This window comes from Brienomyrus brachyistius, chromosome 13, assembly GCF_023856365.1.
Source record: "Brienomyrus brachyistius isolate T26 chromosome 13, BBRACH_0.4, whole genome shotgun sequence".
NCBI classification, from domain to species: domain Eukaryota; kingdom Metazoa; phylum Chordata; class Actinopteri; order Osteoglossiformes; family Mormyridae; genus Brienomyrus; species Brienomyrus brachyistius.
The window spans coordinates 17,568,482-17,588,441 of NC_064545.1; the positions used below are offsets into that span (position 1 = coordinate 17,568,482).

At 52.4% G+C, this 19,960-nt stretch overlaps 1 protein-coding gene across 5 annotated transcripts in view; it reads left to right on the forward strand.

Moving 5' to 3' along the window:
• Positions 1 to 19,960, forward strand: part of LOC125705927 (ADAMTS-like protein 3) — a 64,493-nt gene that overhangs the window by 36,272 nt on the left and 8,261 nt on the right. For 2 of the 5 annotated variants that reach the window (XM_048972291.1, XM_048972292.1), the window contains 17 exons: positions 1,927 to 2,001; positions 2,901 to 3,058; positions 3,613 to 3,724; positions 3,813 to 3,951; positions 4,093 to 4,143; positions 4,372 to 4,576; positions 4,744 to 4,891; positions 5,877 to 5,961; positions 8,394 to 8,656; positions 8,808 to 8,937; positions 10,836 to 11,046; positions 11,134 to 11,313; positions 11,602 to 11,755; positions 11,897 to 12,857; positions 18,066 to 18,193; positions 18,769 to 18,897; positions 19,480 to 19,662. In XM_048972291.1, the coding sequence (XP_048828248.1) occupies positions 1,927 to 2,001; positions 2,901 to 3,058; positions 3,613 to 3,724; positions 3,813 to 3,951; positions 4,093 to 4,143; positions 4,372 to 4,576; positions 4,744 to 4,891; positions 5,877 to 5,961; positions 8,394 to 8,656; positions 8,808 to 8,937; positions 10,836 to 11,046; positions 11,134 to 11,313; positions 11,602 to 11,755; positions 11,897 to 12,857; positions 18,066 to 18,193; positions 18,769 to 18,897; positions 19,480 to 19,662 (3,312 nt within the window). Of the gene's footprint in view, positions 1 to 1,926; positions 2,002 to 2,900; positions 3,059 to 3,612; positions 3,725 to 3,812; positions 3,952 to 4,092; positions 4,144 to 4,371; positions 4,577 to 4,743; positions 4,892 to 5,876; positions 5,966 to 8,393; positions 8,657 to 8,807; positions 8,938 to 10,835; positions 11,047 to 11,133; positions 11,314 to 11,601; positions 11,756 to 11,896; positions 12,858 to 18,065; positions 18,194 to 18,768; positions 18,898 to 19,479; positions 19,663 to 19,960 lie in introns of those variants that run through there. The other 3 variants (XM_048972293.1, XM_048972295.1, XM_048972294.1) reach the window with 3 other exon arrangements.

The window sequence follows — 19,960 nt, forward strand, 5'->3', positions numbered from 1 at the left end:
TTTAAGCAGCGACAGAACTTCGAGATCAGCCTTCCTTTCCTCCTGTCCTCCATGCTCAAATAAAACCAGCAAAGCGCTATCTCCAGATTCCTGGCCGGCTGCTGCCTCCTTGGGAGCTGTGGACATGGAACGGCGACATGGCAGTGAAATAGCACCTAGCGCCTAGATTCATTTCCAGTCCAGTGAAACAACTGGACTTCCAGAACTGATATCCCTGCTGTCCTCCTATTCGCTTTGGGCCCAGTGGGGGGGTGGGGGGGGGAAGGCAGCCTGCATGTGCAGTAGGAAGGTGGTTATCGATTAGCACACAGACGTCCAGGTTTTAAAACCGTGCGTCACTGTGACACAATGTACTGGAAGTCAAATTCCTTTGTCTAAACATATTAGATGGATGTACCTCTATTTTCTCTTGTTACAGAGCCAGGTTGTTACATTGTGTGGTTTTCCTGTGTGGGGATCCAGGTTCCAGTTTAAGGGGCGAGTGCAACGTTATTTGTCATGGCTTCAGCGGAGGAAGAGGATATAGCAGATTACTAGGGAAAGACCGAGAATTCTGCATCCATAGAGCTTCGTCCAGAAAATTCCGCAGAATTTGGATCGTGTTCTGCTGTCTTTTGTTTTATTTAGTGTTATTTATGTGTCGTTACACCAATCGTGTTTTCCCGTGACCAAATAGGTGGAATTTCTCTACAAATGTGTTCTGCGCCGGTCTTTAGGATTCCCAAATGCACATTTCTTGTGATGGCTATCTGTCTTGCTGCTGTCTTGCTCAGTTGCGGGTCCAGCCGGAGAAGACTGGACATCATCTCAATGCAATATTAACAATTCGTTCCTCAGATTCAAGATGCTCCACTGCACGTGACCTTCACTGCATCACTGCGAGCTTTTGTTTCTAGTGGCAGTAGAAGAAAGTACTGTCGAACGAAACAGTTTTGTCTCTCAGAAAGCTGATTTGATATGCCTGGGAGGGACATTTTGCTTTTGATTGAAGTTCTTCTGAATGTTAAGGAAAGGGGGGAGCGAAATTGCCCAACTATTTGAATTTCGCTCTCCTGCTGCGCGGCGATGACGGTGACGTCACGATGGGCCTGACAATGGAAGATTATAAGCTTATAGTGCTTTTGCAGAACTTATGTCCTCGCGATCTTTTATGATTTCTTTTGGTGGCTGTTTATAACCTGTAACCTCTGCTATGTGACTCTCCATTCTCGCTCAGACCATAACTGCTCCCATTCTCTCTGGGTGACTGGGTGAAACGTCCCCTTCTCTCCAGCACCGGGATCCAAGGGTCAAAGGTCACTAATGGACACTGTGGGAATGGTGCCTCGAAGGTCCCATGATCCTTTGCTGTCACTGCCTGCTGACCGATGTAGACACCCAGCTTTCTCGCTGCGGGGGTGACTCCATTGGCAGGATGATATGGCTGGAAAGTGAAACTAGAGGAATTTTATGTTTAACTGCTAGTATCCTGTTCAGCTCAGTTGATTAATAATGGCCTTTCTGAGACAGTCGCCCCAGAGCACTTAAATACCCCTTGTAAAGTTCTCAACAGCCTACTCAACAGCCTACTCAACCTACATGTGTGCAGCTTATATATCTAAATACTTATTTATTCCTGCACTGCCTCCGCTTACTGCCAAGTTTGCAAACTACGGATGTTTATGATTATTACGTCTTGTTCCTTAAGCTTATGTCTCTCTCTTCACGGCCTGGGGCTGCGCGGCCTTGGGTTTTACTGCACATTGCACTCAGTGTAATAGTGTACATGACATAAAACTTTGAACCTGGAAACTTAAGGTACTCATACATGCGTAAGTGAATTTACAAACGAAGAAATGGAAACGGGTGCGCCCCTGTGCCTCGTGGTGCGCACATTAACGGTGGAAATGGTCATAAACGTTACCCAGCCTGCCCTGCTCCCTGCAGCAATGAAGACGGCGGTGGAGATTCCCCTGGGCAGCCGTGATGTGAGGCTCATGGCCAAAGGACCCGATCTTCTGGGTGAGTAGGCCGCACAACCGTCTGATCTTGCTCTCTCCAGGAGATTAGTAATGAAGCGTCGATTCCGAACAGCGCCTCCCGCTGTCCTCTCAAGGGACTACGCCAGTGCTGTGTTGATTTTGTCCTGCGTTACAAGCAAACTGGCTCCCAGTGACCCTGGGAATGACTGTAGCAGACCGCGAACCGGTCCACAGAGAGAATAATGATGTACAACTGAGACGGAGCAGCAGAGTTTGAAGGGGAAAAGACCACAGAAAACCTAAAGGAACATAAAAGCCGTATTTTAAAGCCCCAATGCCCAGACGTGCCGTGTATGAACCAAAGCTAAACTAAATATTATCAGAAGCTCGTCAGAAAATGGATGGTCTGACCGAATCCCAGGTGGGGAATGATGTGCGCGGCACAGCGGGGCCTTTAACACGCTGTGGTTCATTCCTTCCCCTTCCTGGGATGACTGACCACTCTGTGAGCTGACGGCTTTCGGAAGGCCGTCACATTTTCCTCTCGTTTGTTGACAGCTTGATTTTTGTCCATAATTTTATTAGAGTTTCTTTGGAGCCCTTTAGGGAAAGCCGCTGTGCTCCATTCCTGGCCCATTATCTCATTGTCTCTTGGAATTCTTGCGTGAAAACAGATTTGATTTGACGCTTATTTCTCCTCGGCCTGGAGTTTCGGTGTCCCGCCTGTAATCTTGACTTCCACCGCCCTCCTCCTCCTGATTACAATGTGCCCCTCCCCTGATTTACCCCCCCTTGCACACTCCAGGGCCCTTCCTAAGACCCCTGCTTTGCAGCTGTCGTGTGTGTGTCGCCCCATGCCAGGGAGCAGGGCTTTTCTGTCCTCGTACCCCTTCCCCCCCTGTGTCTCAGCTCCTCCCCCGTGTCCCTCCTGTCCCGCAGTCATGGAGACGCACTCGCTGCACGGCCTGAGAGAGGACCTCGTACTTGGGTCTTCGGGAAGCTACGTCATACAGAACAGCACCCTGGAGGTGCAGAAGGCAGGGGACCGGCTGACCCTTCGCGCTCCCGGACCGCTGGCGGCGGATTTCAGCATCAAGGTGGGGTGGGGGGGGGCCATCGTTACTGCTCGGGTGAGGCGATGGGCAGAGCCGAGGCACAAATCACAGCGGCTGCTAGATCTGCTCTTCTGGGGAGAGGTCATTTTACGATATTGCATTTGTTGGCTTAAATTGTACCACTGACTTCAGTGGCAGCTGATAGCTAAAGAGGTAAGAAGGTTATTCATTTTACAATATTACGACAGTGGATTTTTCCAAAGGAGAGAAAACGTGCTTTTAAATGACAATAACGTTTTCGGTCATGAGCAGTGGTGGGTAATTCAGGTCCAGACTGGGATTTTGTTTCAACCAACCAGCTGAGTACTCTGTGACTGTGACTCTTTATGCATCTGGTTAGCTGAAACAAATCATGGTCTGGACTTTTACTCTCTGGACCTGAATTACCCACCTCTGGTAATTAGTTAAAGGAGGCGGTGCTGTGTCCTCTAACCGCATGGAGCAGCCACCTATGACGGCCTGCCCACGTGGAGCCGGAATCCCGTTAAAGCCTATAGTACCCATGAATGGCCCCCTGCTCCCTCTCCCCCCTGCAGCTGAGGTACAGTGCTCCCCGGAACACCCTGGTCCAGTTCTCCTTCTATCAGCCCATCCGCTACCAGTGGAGGGAGACGGACTTCTTCCCCTGCACCGTGACCTGCGGGGGAGGTAGGTGGTGTCACATGTTGTTGAGGTGGGGATCACTGGGAGGGGACTTGGGGACTCCAGGATTTACTGACACCGTCCACCCCCGCAGGGTACCAGCTGAACTCGGCCGAGTGCACGGACACCCGGCTGAAGCGGGCCGTGCCCGACCACCATTGCCACCTGTATCCGGAGAACAGGAAGCCCAAACCCAAGCTGAGGGAGTGCGGCTCGGAGCCCTGCCTCGAAAGGCCGGTCTCGCTGTCTGTAGATAGTCACACTCAGTACTGACATGCTCACTGTACTGATCCCCCCCCCCAGAGATTATTGTGCCTATGAAGACAGGGTGCCCCCACAGTGATGTTATGTGACACTCTCTCCCTTCCCCACAGTGACGGCTACAAGGAAGTGATGCCCTATGACCAGTTTCAGCCCCTCCCCCGGTGAGTTGCTTGAACACCATGGAACCATCTCTGTCAGACCATCAATGTTGACTTTGCTCTCTTCTGGACGGGTCTATGAGCCGGATATAAGATATAAGAATCTGTGTAAATGGTACAGAGACAAATGCAGCTGGTGGTCTGTACTGAAGCTTTTCGCGCAGGGGTTGTGATCCAAACTGAAGCATTTCAGACATAACTGAATGGAGGTACCATTATCTCCTGCCACAGCTGGGAGCAGAATCCCTGGACGAGCTGCTCGGCGTCCTGTAAGGGGGGCATGCAGAGCCGGAGCGTGGCCTGTGTCGAGGAGGATGTACATGGTCAGGTGTCACAGGTCGAGGAGTGGAAGTGTATGCACTCACCCCGGCCTGCCATGCAGCAGGACTGCAACACCTTCGACTGCCCCCACTGGACAGCGATGGAGTGGTCTCAGGTGAGGGTCATGTTCTAAAGCACATGCACTCAGCACCTGCGCCCTCCCCCCCCCCCCCATTCATAAGCATGGACGCCAATCTGAAATTGACCGCTGTCTTGTTTTTCTTACATGCAGTCACCTATGGGTGCCAGAGTGTGGCGCTGTAATGCTTGTTGGTTTTTCAGTGCACAGTGACCTGTGGGCGTGGCTTGCGTTACAGAGTGGTCCTGTGCCTGGATCACAGAGGGCGGCACGCCGGGGGCTGCCATGCTGGGCGGAAGCCTCACGTCAAAGAGGACTGCCTGGTCCCCGTCGCGTGCTACAGGCCTCGAGGTAGGCCTGGGTGTGCAGCTGGGCTCCGGGTTCAGAGAGGCGGGAGCTCAAAGCCTCCAGGGAACCATTGGCTGTTTTACACTATCCAAAGGCCATCCACAGCGAACCATCTGTGACCGTGCGAACCGCACGCCCCCTTTGATTATATTAACATGAGGTGCATCTGAGGCGTCTCATTCCCTGGGGGACCTTGGTGAACAGAGCCTGGTCAGCTAGCTGGAGCCAGACCCTCCCATTTCTCTTAGACACACACTGAGCCAGAGAGCTACACTCGCCAACGACCACCTGAGGGCGCTACACGCTCCAGATGAAGGGTCCCAGAGCCCGAGCCGATAATTCCTGCTGAGGTTTGAACTGGAGACACTGGGTGGGGATGATGTTGTCATGCTAATCCTGCAGCCAACTCCCCCCCCCCCCCCAATTCTTTCTTTGCACATTCCCACAGAGACACAGTACAGCCAAGGTTAGTGTCTGCTTGTAATTAATCAGCTGACTGGCTCAGGAGTCATGGTAATAGGTCATGCACCCAATTGCATTCTGGGAGAGTATAAATATTTAGGGGGCATATCTGGTGAATCGCCCTGATCTGCTGGGTGTGAGAGCAGGTCCTCTGTGTCTGTCAGCTACTGTGGGTCTCTCCCTCCTCCCTGAGAGAAACCTGACGGATAACGGAGCGGGGAGGCCTCATGCTAAGGAAAATAATTATCCTGGAAGGGAATCAGCTAGATGTTTGGGGGAAGTCGGCAATGTCATAACCCCAAATTGCCCCCCGTAGGAGGGGTCGCGTGGAAGGAGATTCATACCACAGTGTTGCACAATATTCCACAAGTGCAGAGCCTCTGCCCTTTCCCCAGACACCTGAGGGCGCCACATGCTTTTGCAGTCTTGCCATCATGGTCATTTTCCGGTTAATTTCAATCCAAATGCGGTGCTAATGCGGGGTGTCCCGCAACTGGCAGCCTCACTTCAGCCTTCTGCTTTTCAGAGAAGCTTCCTGTGGAGGCCAAGTCACCCTGGCAGAAGCAGGCCCAGGAGCTGGAGATGTCCCGAGCCGGCGCTGAAGAGCCCACGTGAGTGTCCTGCGCCGTCGCGTCCCGCCTGTCTCACGCCGTCGCGTCCTGCCTGTCCCACCTGTCCTGCCTGTCTCACGCCATTGCGTCCCGCCTGTCTCACGCCATCGCGTCCCACCTGTCCCGCCTGTCTCACGCCATCGCGTCCTGTCTGTCCCACCTGTCCCGCCTGTCTCACGCCATCGCGTCCCGCCTGTCCCGCCTGTCTCACGCCATCGCGTCCCGCCTGTCCCGCCTGTCTCACGCCATCGCGTCCCGCCTGTCCCGCCTGTCTCACGCCGTCGCGTCCCGCCTGTCCCGCCTGTCTCACGCCGTCGCGTCCCGCCTGTCCCGCCTGTCTCACGCCGTCGCGTCCCGCCTGTCCCGCCTGTCTCACGCCGTCGCGTCCCGCCTGTACCGCCTGTCTCACGCCGTCGCGTCCCGCCTGTACCGCCTGTCTCACGCCGTCGCGTCCCGCCTGTCTCACGCCGTCGCGTCCCGCCTGTCTCACGCCGTCGCGTCCCGCCTGTCCCGCCTGTCTCACGCCGTCGCGTCCCGCCTGTCTCACGCCATTGCGTCCCGCCTGTCTCACGCCATCGCGTCCCACCTGTCCCGCCTGTCTCACGCCATCGCGTCCTGTCTGTCCCACCTGTCCCGCCTGTCTCACGCCGTCGCGTCCCGCCTGTCCCGCCTGTCTCACGCCGTCGCGTCCCGCCTGTACCGCCTGTCTCACGCCGTCGCGTCCCGCCTGTCCCGCCTGTCTCACGCCGTCGCGTCCCGCCTGTCTCACGCCGTCGCGTCCCGCCTGTACCGCCTGTCTCACGCCGTCGCGTCCCGCCTGTACCGCCTGTCTCACGCCGTCGCGTCCCGCCTGTCCTGCATCTTCTGCACGTTGTGCAAAGAATGCTGCCCCCTGTGCTCAGAAAGGTGCGTATACACACACACAAACACACAGACACATATACACACACCCACACTGACAGGGATGCTGCCCCTGCAGTCTGATCTCAGGAGCTGATACACAGCAGGGGTGTGACGTTTTATCGAGGACCTCTGCTCAGAGGTGGCTGATGATCCATACAGAGTGACTCCTCCCATATTACAGTACTTAGTTCAGCACTGCAGGATTCCATACCCCTCAGTCCAGCAGGCATTCAGTATGATTCCAGTATGATGAGATAAGATTCAGTCCAGTTTAGCATGTCCTACTTTTGAAGTCAAACATTCTTACTGGATTTTGCACTTTAAAATCACAGCTGAAGCTGATCATAAGATCCCAACAAGGAAAGTGTTACAGTAACATGCAGTGATTATAATGTCTATCGATGTCTGACTGCTTTTTCATTTTCTTATCATCCCCTACAAATTGCCCTTTAATTAATGCATGTGATTGACAACAAGAGGTGCAGTTACTACGGTAACCTTCTCCTCCGCAATTTGGGAGTAACCCCTCAGAAGCTACCTTTCTGTGTCCTCCCCGAGTGACCACAGCATATCAAATCTCCCTGTCCTCCCAGCCCGATGGTTCTGTGATGGAGCGGGTTGGCCCGTTTGGGTCGGGCCTGACACCCGTTAATAACACCAGCCAAATCTCTGCATGTCGCCGCTTGGGGGAAGCTGCAGGTGGACGTAAGACTGAATCCTGTAATCCTGTGGAATGTTTACCCAGGACCCAGGTGGTGGTAGTGGGGGGGCGAGTCATTCTGCGGGACATGTTTAAGCTCCTTTGCAGACCCAGTGGCCTCACTCCTTGGTGAATCTGAAGATGCCAAATAGGAGACCACCCCCCTTTAAAACACCCCATAGCCTTCTGCTGTAAGACTGACCTCACGCTGTTAAAGAATGAGGTGCCCATGGGCCTCGATCCGTCCTTCGCTGTGTCCTGACGCACAGCGAATTGCACCCTGGGGACTTTAAAGTGGGATTAGCTTTGTGAAATGTAACCTGTCCCTTATTGCGAGTCAGATGGGCGACCTTCTGGGCTCTGCTGCAGGATTAGACTGATTTACTTTACAGGGCCAGTTCGATCCCCCAGGAAACGGCGGTTTCCGTCTCCCGCTCTTGGGCCGCGTCCAGCAGAGCCGTCCGTGCACCGTCCCTCGTTTGCTCTTTGCTGGTCTCGCGCCTCCTGAGGCGCCTGTGATGTTTACCGAGCTTCTTTCTGCTGGTTTGAAATGTTGCCCATTTTTTTTTGTCTAGATTTAATCAGCTGGGACATGATTCATTAGACATTCAATTGAATGACTAATTAACTAATGAAGTGTTTTTAATTCCTGGAAGGACATGCTGTAGCGTTGCGTTTTAGCGAGGTGATTCTGGGAAAAGACTCTGGGCACTGGAGGACACCGTTACAAGTCGTTCAATGACGCCACACTGATCTGACAGCAGTTTTCATTATCTGTACCAGCTCATGATGACCTGGCACTGTTGCCCCACTATGCCTTTGTGTGCAGGTTCATAACTGGGCCGTGGTTGCCCTGCAGCGCCCCCTGCGGCCCAGGCCGGCAGAGCCGTTGGGTGAAGTGCCGAGTGCTCCTGTCCTTCACTCAGGCAGAGGTGGACCTCCCCGATAGGGAGTGTGAAGAGGAGAGGCCTTCGTCAGAGAGGCCATGCAACTTGGGCTCCTGTGACGGGACACCACTTCTCCAACAGGGGGAGCCACTTTACAGTTGGGAGCATGTGGGCTTCACTGCCTGCTCTTCCAGTTGTGCAGCAGGTAAACTGGGTCACCACAGAACCTCAGGGTGCCCTCAGGCGATTCATCAGGGAGAATTGTTATTCGTCATTGTAAGTTATTGCTATAGGCGTTTGGGTAGGACTGACAGAACTCTAAGATCTTGCACAGATCCAGCACTGTCCTCCAACAGGGATCCAGCAGACCGTGCTAAACTGTCTCAGGAGTGGCTCTCAGGAGGTGGTGGAGGAGACACTCTGCCGGAACTCCAGTCGGCCCCCTACAGCTACCCGGGTCTGCAACCCCCATCCATGTCCCCCGAGGTATGGATATGATGCGGTGTGTGTGTATGCATGACAGAGAGCTGGTGTTGAATGGCTGCAGATACCATCCAAGGCATGTGGAGACAATGTCTGAGAGGTGTTGGGCAGATCCTCTCATCTCCATGCAGTGTGTTTGGGTAGCTCACTGCAGGGTTTGCTTTTCCCCTTCCCGGGGCCCAGGATGACAGAGAAAGTCGTACCAAAATATCAGAGGGGCCAGGAGCAGACGACGGAGATGCCGTCCTCGCTGGCTTCTGGCGTGAGGCCCCCAGCTGTCAGGGGGCTACGTCACCTGCTCTTGCGGGGCCCCATCCTGCTTCGAATCAGCTCAGCGATATTAAACATTACAGCAAGATTAAAAGCTGTAAATGGAATGGCTTTTAAAATTATGAAGGATATTGAAAGTTAGGATTTCTGCTGGCGAGAGCAGCAGCCCAGGAGAGCATGAGTAGCGTGCAAGGGGCCCCGGGCCCTCATTACTCATCAGCTCGACCTGAGGACACGGGCAGGGCACTTCAGAGCGGCGGTCTTGGCTGAGCGGAAATGCTTGTTCGAAATGCTCCTCGGCATGCATGATCTGATCTGCTGAGTTGCAGCCAGCACCCTGTGGCACAGGGCGGACGGCTTCATTGAACTGAAACTGGGCTCAGAACCAGAACAAGGGCCCCTTGGGAAAGGCAAGCCAGAACCCAGTGTGAAGGGTATCTGCAGGCCTGCCGCTGGAGAACGTCCCTCACGGCAACATGGCAGACAAGAACCCTGCGCCGCTCTGCTTCCCACTGCCTCGGATTAAGAATAAATTGTAATTTATGGTCATAATCCGCAATTTAACAGAATGTTGGGTGACCAAGATCCGTGCATCAGAATGTGTATTTGTTTCCATGACATTATTTCAGTGGCCAGACTGTGGGGTCCATCACGAAGGGAAGCTGTAGGTCATACGACAGCAGCAAAAGGGGGGGTTTTTTGGCTCTGCTGAGGACACAGTGTGCAGCCGTCCGCCACCCCCCCTGAGCGCGTCGTGGAGCTGCGGCCAATTCATGACTTAATGAGACGCGTTTCTGTAATATGCGTCTGTTTTGGGGGGCTTGCAAAGCAAAATGTTTCCAAAAGCTCATCACTCGCATGTAAATTTCATGTCGTGTTAGATTCAGCTCAGGGGTCTGTGACCTTTTTAATCCCGGGTAGGATTAAGCGTATTAAATGGCCCTGGGAAACAATGCATGACATGTCAGACAGAAATGGACCTAAAGTAGGGGACACGTTACATAGGCTTTTCATGAAATGCCATATTAAAAGATATTTAATGTATTAGATTAAATGGGACTGTAGGGGGGCAGTTTTGGGGGGGGGGTTGTTCTTCTTGGTGGTCTTAGGCAAATGTCCAAATACCTGTATGGTTAATCTGGGCTAAGCCATGATGCAGGCGCATCCCCATTGGAGGATGTAACCCTCCCCCCCCCCACCTCCCCCTCCCCCCCCTGCACAGTGACCTTTTTATTTACCTTCGATACTTCGGTGCTGAATTATGACTATGATCAGCATCGCGTCCTAGTAATCCTGGTCAAGTCAGACCTTATTTTCTGGGTGAAGTTAAAGAACTGGATTTAATTGCTGTGTGTGTGAGTCCAAAAGGCCACATAAGTACCCAGCAGACAACTAAAATATGTGAAATTCCAGGACATTCGTCAGTTTGCTGAGCGGAATAATGGCCAGCGGCTCCCCACCTCGGCAAACAGGCTCTGGTTAGCTGTGTTTGAGAAGCTGTACGGTTCGTCAGTGACCCTGATACAGGGTCTGAATTAATGCCCCCCCCCCCCCGAGAGCTAACGGTCGTAACGCAGGTGCAAATTAATAATAGACCAGCCCAACACCCTCAGTGAGTCTTGCCCCCCCAGGTGGGTTCTAGGCCCCTGGACCCTGTGCACAGCCAGCTGCGGGGTGGGCATCCAGACCAGGAGCGTGCACTGCAGCCAGCTGCACTCTGTAGACCCCGAGGATGCAGTGACGCTGAGCGACGACCAGTGCGAGGACTTCAAACCATCCGTGCTGAGGGCCTGCAACCAGGTGGACTGCCCCCCCTCCTGGCAAGCAGAGGAATGGCAGCAGGTGAGCCTGCCGGCTGACAGACGTTAGGGAGGCGAGGGAAACCCTTTCTTATGATTGGTCGTTTGACTCTGGGACTCCTCTCTGCAGTGCTCCCACACCTGTGGGGGTGGCACCCAGTCTCGCAAAGTCCACTGCAAGCAGCAGCTGTCCACGGGCGCATTCCACAGGCTTCCAGATGCCTCCTGTCCCAAGGCCAGGCCTGCTTCCCACAAGCCCTGTGCCCGGACACCCTGTCCCCCGCAGATGGCTGGTGGAGACTGGTCCAAGGTACTCAACCATCACCTTGTTCCAGGCAATAGTTCCCAAAACTGCTAAAGATTTGGCTTCTATACCTTCTTACGAGTTTGAGAGGAAGTTCCGTAGTACCTTGATGGAGAATGCAGCAGCTGATGTACTTCAGTGAAAATACATAAAAATGTGCTGTAAGTTTTTCTGGACCAATCAGCTGCTAAGAATATAAGTGATATAATGCGATATAATATTGCTGCTGTTGCGTTGAAACACACTGGTGCGTCGCAGCCATTTCCTGTGAATTTTCCGGTACCATCTTGACAGTGCTCCGTGAGTTGTGGCACAGGCGTCCAGCAGAGGGAGCCAGTGTGTCGCCGGCTGATGGCCACGGGGCAGCAAGTGACCCTGGGCCGAGAAGCCTGCGGGGGCTTGGCCGCCCCACCGCTGATCCGGGCGTGTCGCATGAACCCCTGCTCCAGTAAGCAGCCTGCTGCTCTTATCGCTATGGTGATCTGCCATTGCCGTGGTGTTCTGAATGGATTCCTGGGATGGGTACCAGAGCTGGCTGGGTGCTTAGTGTGCTTTTGGGTTTGATAACAGCCCCCCTTCCGTCTTGCAGAGCCTGTGAAGGAGGCGAGTCCCAGGCAGCCACGCATTCTGGGTGTCCACCGCATCTACATCCAGACCAGGCAGGAGAAACGTGTCCAGCTCACTGTGGGCGGGAGGGCCTACCTGCTGCCCAAGACATCAGTGGTGATCAGGTGCCCCGTGAGAAAATTCCAGAAGCTTCACATCACGTGGGAAAAGGATGGAAAAGGCCTGCTCAGCTCCAGGCGACTGGGTATCACCAAGTCTGGCTCGCTGAAGATCCATGGCCTGGAAGCTCGGGACGCTGGAGTGTACCGCTGTGTGGCTGGTCCGGCCTCTGAGTCCTTTGTTCTGAAGCTCACTGGGAGTTATAGGCTAGCTGAGCCATCCATGGGGAGGGACGCAGAGGCCAAGCACGGCGGACCGCTCACCAAGCTGGACCTCGGGAGCGAGACGTCTCAGAATGGAAGCCGAGGGAATGAGCTATACACGATGGACAGCCCGGTGGAGGATGAGGCTTTCATGCAGGCTCTCCGGGGCTACCTGACGAGCTCTGATTGGCCACGTAATGAACATCTGGAGGTCCTTCAAGGCGGCCACAGCTTGGAGCCCCGGCAGTTTGCAGAGCTGCTGAGGAACATCAGCCTGGCCGGTGAGCGGAGCGTAGCCACACCGCTCAGCGAGCACCTGGCCACATCAGGGGTCTGGACCAGCCCCAGCAGGAAGGCCATTGACAGGACGTTCAAACTTTCAGAGACAGCGAATGGAAAAGCAGCAGGCCAGGTGCCCCGCCAATGGAAAAAGCCCATCATCATCCAACTGGATGCTCGGCCTCTCATGGACTTCGAGGAGGACATCCGAATGAACGCCGGTCAAAATGCCATCCTGACCAATGCCACCCGCAGTGTGACGCTGCTCTGCACGGCGCAAGGATCCCCAGAGCCCAGTGTCTCCTGGACGATAGATGGGCAACCACTGCGACAGACAGAGAGGTGAATCCCTGTTGGGTGTAGCTCTGATAAAACCAAAGCAATGACCTTCACATAAAAATTTCCATGACTAGTTTCCACTGCAGATACCTAGAACCCTGATTATTTGGTTTCTTAGAGATCTGATTTAATGGCATGAAGCTGCTGTAATAATCAATGTGGATGTGCCAACATCTTATCCAAGGTGTTTAACTCCGTCAGCAAAGATAACATCCGTTAATCCATCTGTCTTCCAGTAGAGGGTTACAGTCACGCTGTAGCCCCAGGGAGCACAAGGCACACGGCAGGCACACTTAGACTGGACGCCAACATATTAGAAACCATTTTGGCTGTTAGCCCTTTGTCTTGTTTTCCCGAACGTACAACATCTCAGTGTTACAGAAGTTGCTCTGATTTATCTAGCAGCTCTTGTTTTGGTATCTGCCCAATGGAAATGATGTGACCAGCAGTTCTACTCGTTTGAAACAATAAAAGTCACTGTCCACATTATTTAATGGCTGAACGTCATATATGCCCCAGTTTGCGCTCCTTGGGGGGGGGGGGTTTCAGTGGCTCCTGTCATCGTCGCTCTTTTTCCCTAAATGTTGGACACTGAGTATAGGAGCAGCAGCAGAAATGCAGACGGACACCGGACATCAGGCCGAGAAGCGGCACCTGACGATGCCAGCCGCGCCGGATGTTTTTCACTGGTGCAGTGAGAGCCGTAACTCAGCCGCGCTCCCTTTTCTTGTCGCCGCGTTACGCAGCACTCTGCCGGCGCCGGATGTTTTTCACTGGTGCAGTGAGAGCCGTAACTCAGCCGTGCTCCCTTCTTTTGTTACTGCATTACGCAGCACTCTGCCGGCGCCGGATGTTTTTCACTGGTGCAGTGAGAGCCGTAACTCAGCCGTGCTCCCTTCTCTTGACACTGCGTTACGCAGCACTCTGCCAGCGCCGGATGTTTTTTCACTGGTGCAGTGAGAGCCGTAACTCAACTGCGTGAAGCTCTGACATAAACACTGGGAGGACTTCTAAGCTCGGCACGCTGAGGCTCACGCCTGGTTTCCGTTAAGCTGCCGGCTTCAGTGACCCGATTCGTCACCCTCCTCCGTCTCTCAGCTGCCCTTTGTACCTTCGGCGCCACATCTGCCCTCCAGTGAGCTGCCTTTAGCCGGGGTGATTCGCTGCCCGCTTCTGTAATCCTCGCCCCCCCCTCCACTGCCCTTTTTGAGGGGCGCTCCGCCTCCGTTTGCCTTTCCCAGCCTCCTTTGGGCCATGAGGCAGCCTTCTCGAGGGAGCCTGTAGCTCTGAATTATGGTCTCTGATTTCAGCGGTTTCCCGCGCAAAAACCCCGTCTGACTGTTCCAGGACGCCGCCGGCGCTGGGCCGCTCCGGCCAAGCGGTCGTCAAATGCGCGGTCACCTCCGTCTCGGAAAATGTGAAACGTCAGCAGGCAGAGAGGCCCGCTCCCATTGGCTGCTGACCGATGCATTTTGTTACTAGTCATTTGAGTCTGCCCCTCTGGTGTTAGATCACCAATCAGAAAGCTGGATTTTAGCACGTCCCTGTCATGACATCATCAGCGCCCGCTGAACTGTAATTAGCCCTGACACAACCATGCATGTCATTCAACAGAATCCTTATATATGATCTTTTAAAAAAAAAACTTAAAGCTATGTCTGAACTCCATTTGGATCGAATTCTGACATCTTATGATGTTTAAACCTTATGCTGCCATGATTAATCATTTTTAATTGCACCCTGTGGTTGTAGCTCTAGGGCTCGTCAAATACATCCATTTCTGCTATGACATAAGTTTCCGAAATGCGTGTTGGTTCATATAAGATTGGTAAATAGGGAAAAGATTAGACTATAATGCCAACCTCTCGCTGGCTTATATGTGATTTTATCCCTGACACTTTGCATAGCGGAGTAGCGCACCTGAACGTTTTGGTCCTCAGAGGATTTCATTTGAGTTAGCGCAGTCGGCCCACATGCTGTGGTCTGGAAGTGCTCATTTCCACAAAATCTGCTCCATTGCTGTAAATATGAGCGAACAAGGTGACAGGAAAGTGTTTGAGAAGATTTTGGAGATATAAGACTTTCAGCCAATGAACAGAAAAGAACAGCTTCAACGCTTGAGGAAAATCTGGATCTTGTAAAGCACTTTGAATGCGATCGGTAGGTGTTTGGTTTGCTTCCCAGTGATGTGTCCCAACTCTGTTTTCTCTGCATAACCCCTGTTATTCATATTTCTCATTTTGCATAATGAGAGGTTTCACATAAACACACACACACACACACCTCTGTAACGTTATAGCAGAGACCCATGTATGCTTACAGTACCGTGCAAAAGTCTTAGGCAGTCAAAAGAAATGTTTAAAGCTGTTTATCTGGGTAGTAAGTGCACTTTTGCTCAGAATAAGAAAAACATGATTTAGCATCAGAACATAAGAATATTAAGAGCAATGAAAACTAACAAGAATTTCTTCAATTACTGATGACTTGTTGGATGGTTAGATGATCAGCGCTTCAGTTCCCAGACCTCTCCTCAGGGGCACCTCAGCCATTCCATATATTTTTGTTACATTTCACCACCAGCTCACTTAATTTAATTAGTTAAAAAAGTCAATGACATGTTGATTAGCTGTACGAGGTGTGCTAGTGGTTGTTGCCCATCTTGGGTTGACCTTATGAGAGGTGTTAAAGTGCTAAGTTGGCACACTTTGACAGGCATGATATAGTTTTGCACCAATATGAAGATCATTTGAACATCATTTTCATTGACTGTTCACAGCTTCTGCACAGTACAGTGCATTAGTTTAACACCAGCTTGGGGTGGTCAGTAAGAAGCAAAGCGAGGTGTCTCCTGTCTTTGAGCGTCTCATCCGACGGTGCCCGTTGTCTCCTGCAGTTGGCAGTTCAGCAGGTTCAGCTCACCAGCTTCAGGAAGCGTAGAACTGATCACTGGATAGACCTTTGGCAGAGCTTCTGCTGCCAGTGACACTGCTGCACCTTCCATCACCCAGCCTATGAACATCTAATGGTGAAGTTCATTAACACTGTTGTTAAGGGACTCTGGATGTTTCAGCTGAACCGTGACCAAGGCCTTGTTAGGGCAGCAGCAGCTTGTGGCCAGATGGTCCGATGAAACATTCTGTGTTTTATTCCCAGTGCCCTGGATAAGCAACATTAAACGCGGAGTTAAAGACGGGTACGTGGCAGAGCATAGCTACTGGCAGCACTCGGGTTTCTTTGAAAGACTTTCTCTTCCTTTGTTTCCACACACGTCCCTGTGCTGCACGCAGCTCTTATACCATCCCTGTGCTGCACGCAGCTCTTACACCATCCCTGTGCTGCACGCAGCTCTTACACCATCCCTGTGCTGCACGCAGCTCTTGCACCATCCCTGTGCTGCACGCAGGTCTTACACCATCCCTGTGCTGCACGCAGCTCTTGCACCATCCCTGTGCTGCACGCAGCTGTTAGTCTTGTCATTTTAGGACCTTGTCTGCATTTGTGGAAAACCGGAAGATGTCCATCGGTACAGAAAGCAGTTTCTGGGGTCCATGGTAGAGTTTGATAAGCCAGTGTAGACGATGGTAGCAGCTTCAAGCCTGACTTTGTATTCCTGTGACTGCCTGTGATTTCCTGAGACTCTGTTAGACTATGAAGGGATGCGGTTGAGGGTGCCCTGTCCCAGCGTGTCCCCAGGATGCCAGGGGAGATGCTGGACAAACATTCGATACCCGTGTTGTTGGCACGGCATGATTTTGGGATGACGATTAATGTCCGTCTGGTAAAAACCTGTTTTCTTGGCTCTAGGTTTTATTTGGCACACAGTATTTCACAAAAATATCCACATAAAAGTAACGAGGATGGTGGCCAGGTGGGCCGACTTCATGTTATTAATACGCCGCATCTGCGGCTTTCTGCCTTAGAACTTCCTACTCTTAGCCAGTGTTGCGCAGAGAGCTGTATCAGTTAAAGTGACCCTTGACATTTTACACGTGTCATTTCCTTTTTGTCTCGCATTGTCCAGTTTTATCGCTCCTAGGACTTGGAGGGCTCAGTTTAGCTCTTTCTGTTTGTGGAAGGATAAATGGCATTAGCACAACTGTGTCCTGTCAATAAACTGTGACTCAAGTCTGTTTTTATTGGTTTAGTTTACTTTTAAATTGAATGACACTCAGAGGAGCAGAAATGCATAGTTCCACTGGAATTTCCTGTAATGGATTCAGAAATGCATGTCTTGGAAGGAGTTTCGCTTCATACCTTAAAATAATTGCCATCTTTTAAGTTCCTGTTCATCCTGACAGATGTCCAAACTCTGGTCTTGGATGGAGGCATGGGGGGGGGGGGCTCCCCTTGATGACCGTAACATAACGACATTCTGCTCCCACTGGTGTACTAGGAGCAGCTTGGTTGGGTAAATGGTGACTTCAGGTTGGGAGTCGTGAATATATGGTGGTATTTTTGGGAAGTTGTGGATCACGCGTGGAAGAAGATGCTGAATTCCAGAAGAGGTGGAATGTCTGACTGGGCAACAGAAAGAGTAGTTGGACGACGCGGACATGGGAACGTCGACCTTTGACCTCCAGGCAACTGGAAGCATTATAGCTTGGCAGGATGAGGCTTTCCACCTGCCACCAGCCAACCCCGTGTTGCCCCCTCCTTTAGAGATCAAGAGAGGCGGACAATAGGGTCTGGGGGGTGTAAGGGCATGTCTTGGTGATTCATGCCTGGAAAAAGGAGCTTCCGAATAAAACACCCCTTGGCTAACTGTGCCTAATTTTTTCTGTCATCAATAGACTTTGTGCCCTTGCTTTTCTCTCTGTTGTCTGTCTCAGGGGCTGCTGGGAAGGGTGTTGGAGGACTGTGATGGTTTGACAGTCAAGCTTATCTCCCAAACCTGAGTGTTGATTCTTAGGCTACAGCTCGTGTCATGCAGCATCAGCAGTGAGTGGTGCACTAAACACAGAAACAGTCCTCATATGAGTTCAGGTCCAGCACGGTAAAGTTGGGCAGGTTCTCGCCGGCACTTAAACGAGCCAGAAAATGAAGTTTGACTGAGGTGAACAGAATGAAATATTTTCCTTTGAGGAAGAGAAATTCGAACTGCGGTTTTGCTTTGCTCAAATGGGCATGTAAACTGTTAAGTGAGTGCAATGGACAGCAGATGGCGGCTGTGAGCACTGGTTACTTCTTGCTGAGCTCTGTCTCCTGTCTCAGGGTGTCACTGGATGGCACGGGGGTGCTGCACATCTCGAACCCCAGCGTGGACGACCAGGGAGTCTACCAGTGCACTGCCACCAATGAGCTGGGCTCTGACACCCAGAGTTCCCAGCTGTTCATGGCCGGTAAGACACACATGCTGAATTGTGGGTGACACAGTACAGCGTGGCAGATGGAAATGGGGTCAGATCCCACAGCCAGCATTAATGTTTAACTGAATGTATTAGATCCTAAAGGGGAATAATTTCAGTTAATATAAAACTGCATTTTTTCCTTTCATCCAAATCAGTCTGACACAGATTTATTGGATGCAATTGCTGAAGAATGTGAAGTATTTTTCCTACGTTTTTTTGCCAGCCTCTTTTGCCAACTGACATTCATGTGTATGTTTGCCAGAGTCGATTATTAATAGGTGAAGGTGTTATAGGGTTTATGGGACAGCGTGTGGTGCAGTGGGCTAAGCCTGTGTGCCTGTAAGCAGCCACAGCATGTCAAACCCAGCCACAGCATGTCTGTGGGTCCTTGAGCAAGGCCTGTAACCCCCAGCTCCCTGGGCGCCATTGCGGGTGGCAGCCCTTCGCGGACAGCTTGCTCTACATGGAGGCGAGGGAGGCGTAAAGACAATTTCCCCACAGAGGGATCAATAAAGTATCAATTATTATAGGATCACACTGAATAACTAAATATGTGTGTGGCACAGAGCCCCCGATCATCGCTGCCTCGAAGAGCGACGTATCCGATGCCCAGAGCAGCGTGCTGCAGGTTGTCGTCGGGGGCAGAGTGGCTGTGGACCCCAAAGCCAACATCTCTCTGCTGTGTCCCGTCTCAGGTGTGTCACGGTGAATGATGGCCGGGGGGGGCAGGCTGTGATGTCTGTTTTTATGGTGTATGGTGCATGTCATTAACAGGACAGCAGCCAGTATAACCAGCAGCTCCTGTTTGTTACTGGTTTCTTTGGTCACGTTCCCGTCTCTGGGATAAGCAGACAGGAAGAGTCTCTTCCCGGGATGATGGTATTAGCTGGCCAGCTCCGCCATCACCCAGGACCTCGCAGTCCTGAGTGTAGTCCCAGAACTCACCAGTGCCCCCGGGCCGGACCCCCTGTTCGCCTGACTGGAGCATCCGCCCTCTGGCAGCGCTGAGAGGTGGCATCCGCTCCAGGCCGCGTGTGGCGTGGCAGACAGCCTGGACCGTGTGGTCCTGGTTTGCGAGCCACTTTGCTCTTTGAGCAGGGTTTTTTTTCCCCTGATTCATTACAGAACATGAATCTGTGAGTGAAGTAAGATAAACCACGTGTCTGTGTCTGTCCAAGTGAACCGTCAGCGAGGAGCACGTCTGGGGTGACATGTAAATGAGTGTGTCGGTGTGAGCACAATGGCGTGACCCATGTCCTGCGCGTGTCCTGTGACAGGCATGCCCCGGCCAAACATCACCTGGAGCAAGGCGGAGGGGTCCATGACCCCGAATGCCGTCCCCCTGCCTGATGGCTCTCTGCTGCTAAGGGAAGTTTCACCTGATGAATTTGGGACGTACTCCTGCACTGCCTCCAACCACCTTGGGGTGGCAGTGGCGTCCAGCCACGTTTCTACCATTGGTATGTCCTGTTTGGCTCAGTTGGCCAGTGAGGTCTCCCTGTAGCCCCATGTCCATTTTTTTCTGCCTCTGGATTCCACCTGTTTCAGTTAGTTATGGACTGTGAGGTCCTCCTGAGATGTTGGTGGTGCTAGATGCAGGGGTACTCTGTGGGTACACTGCAGGGCTCATACCCTGACCTACAGGGTACTTGCGCAGCTCAATCAGGCAAATGTGTGAGCCTAAAGCTTGATGGTGTACCAACAGAAATAGAAGCAACCCATTTCAATGCGTCTTGTTGAAATATGTATAACAGGAGC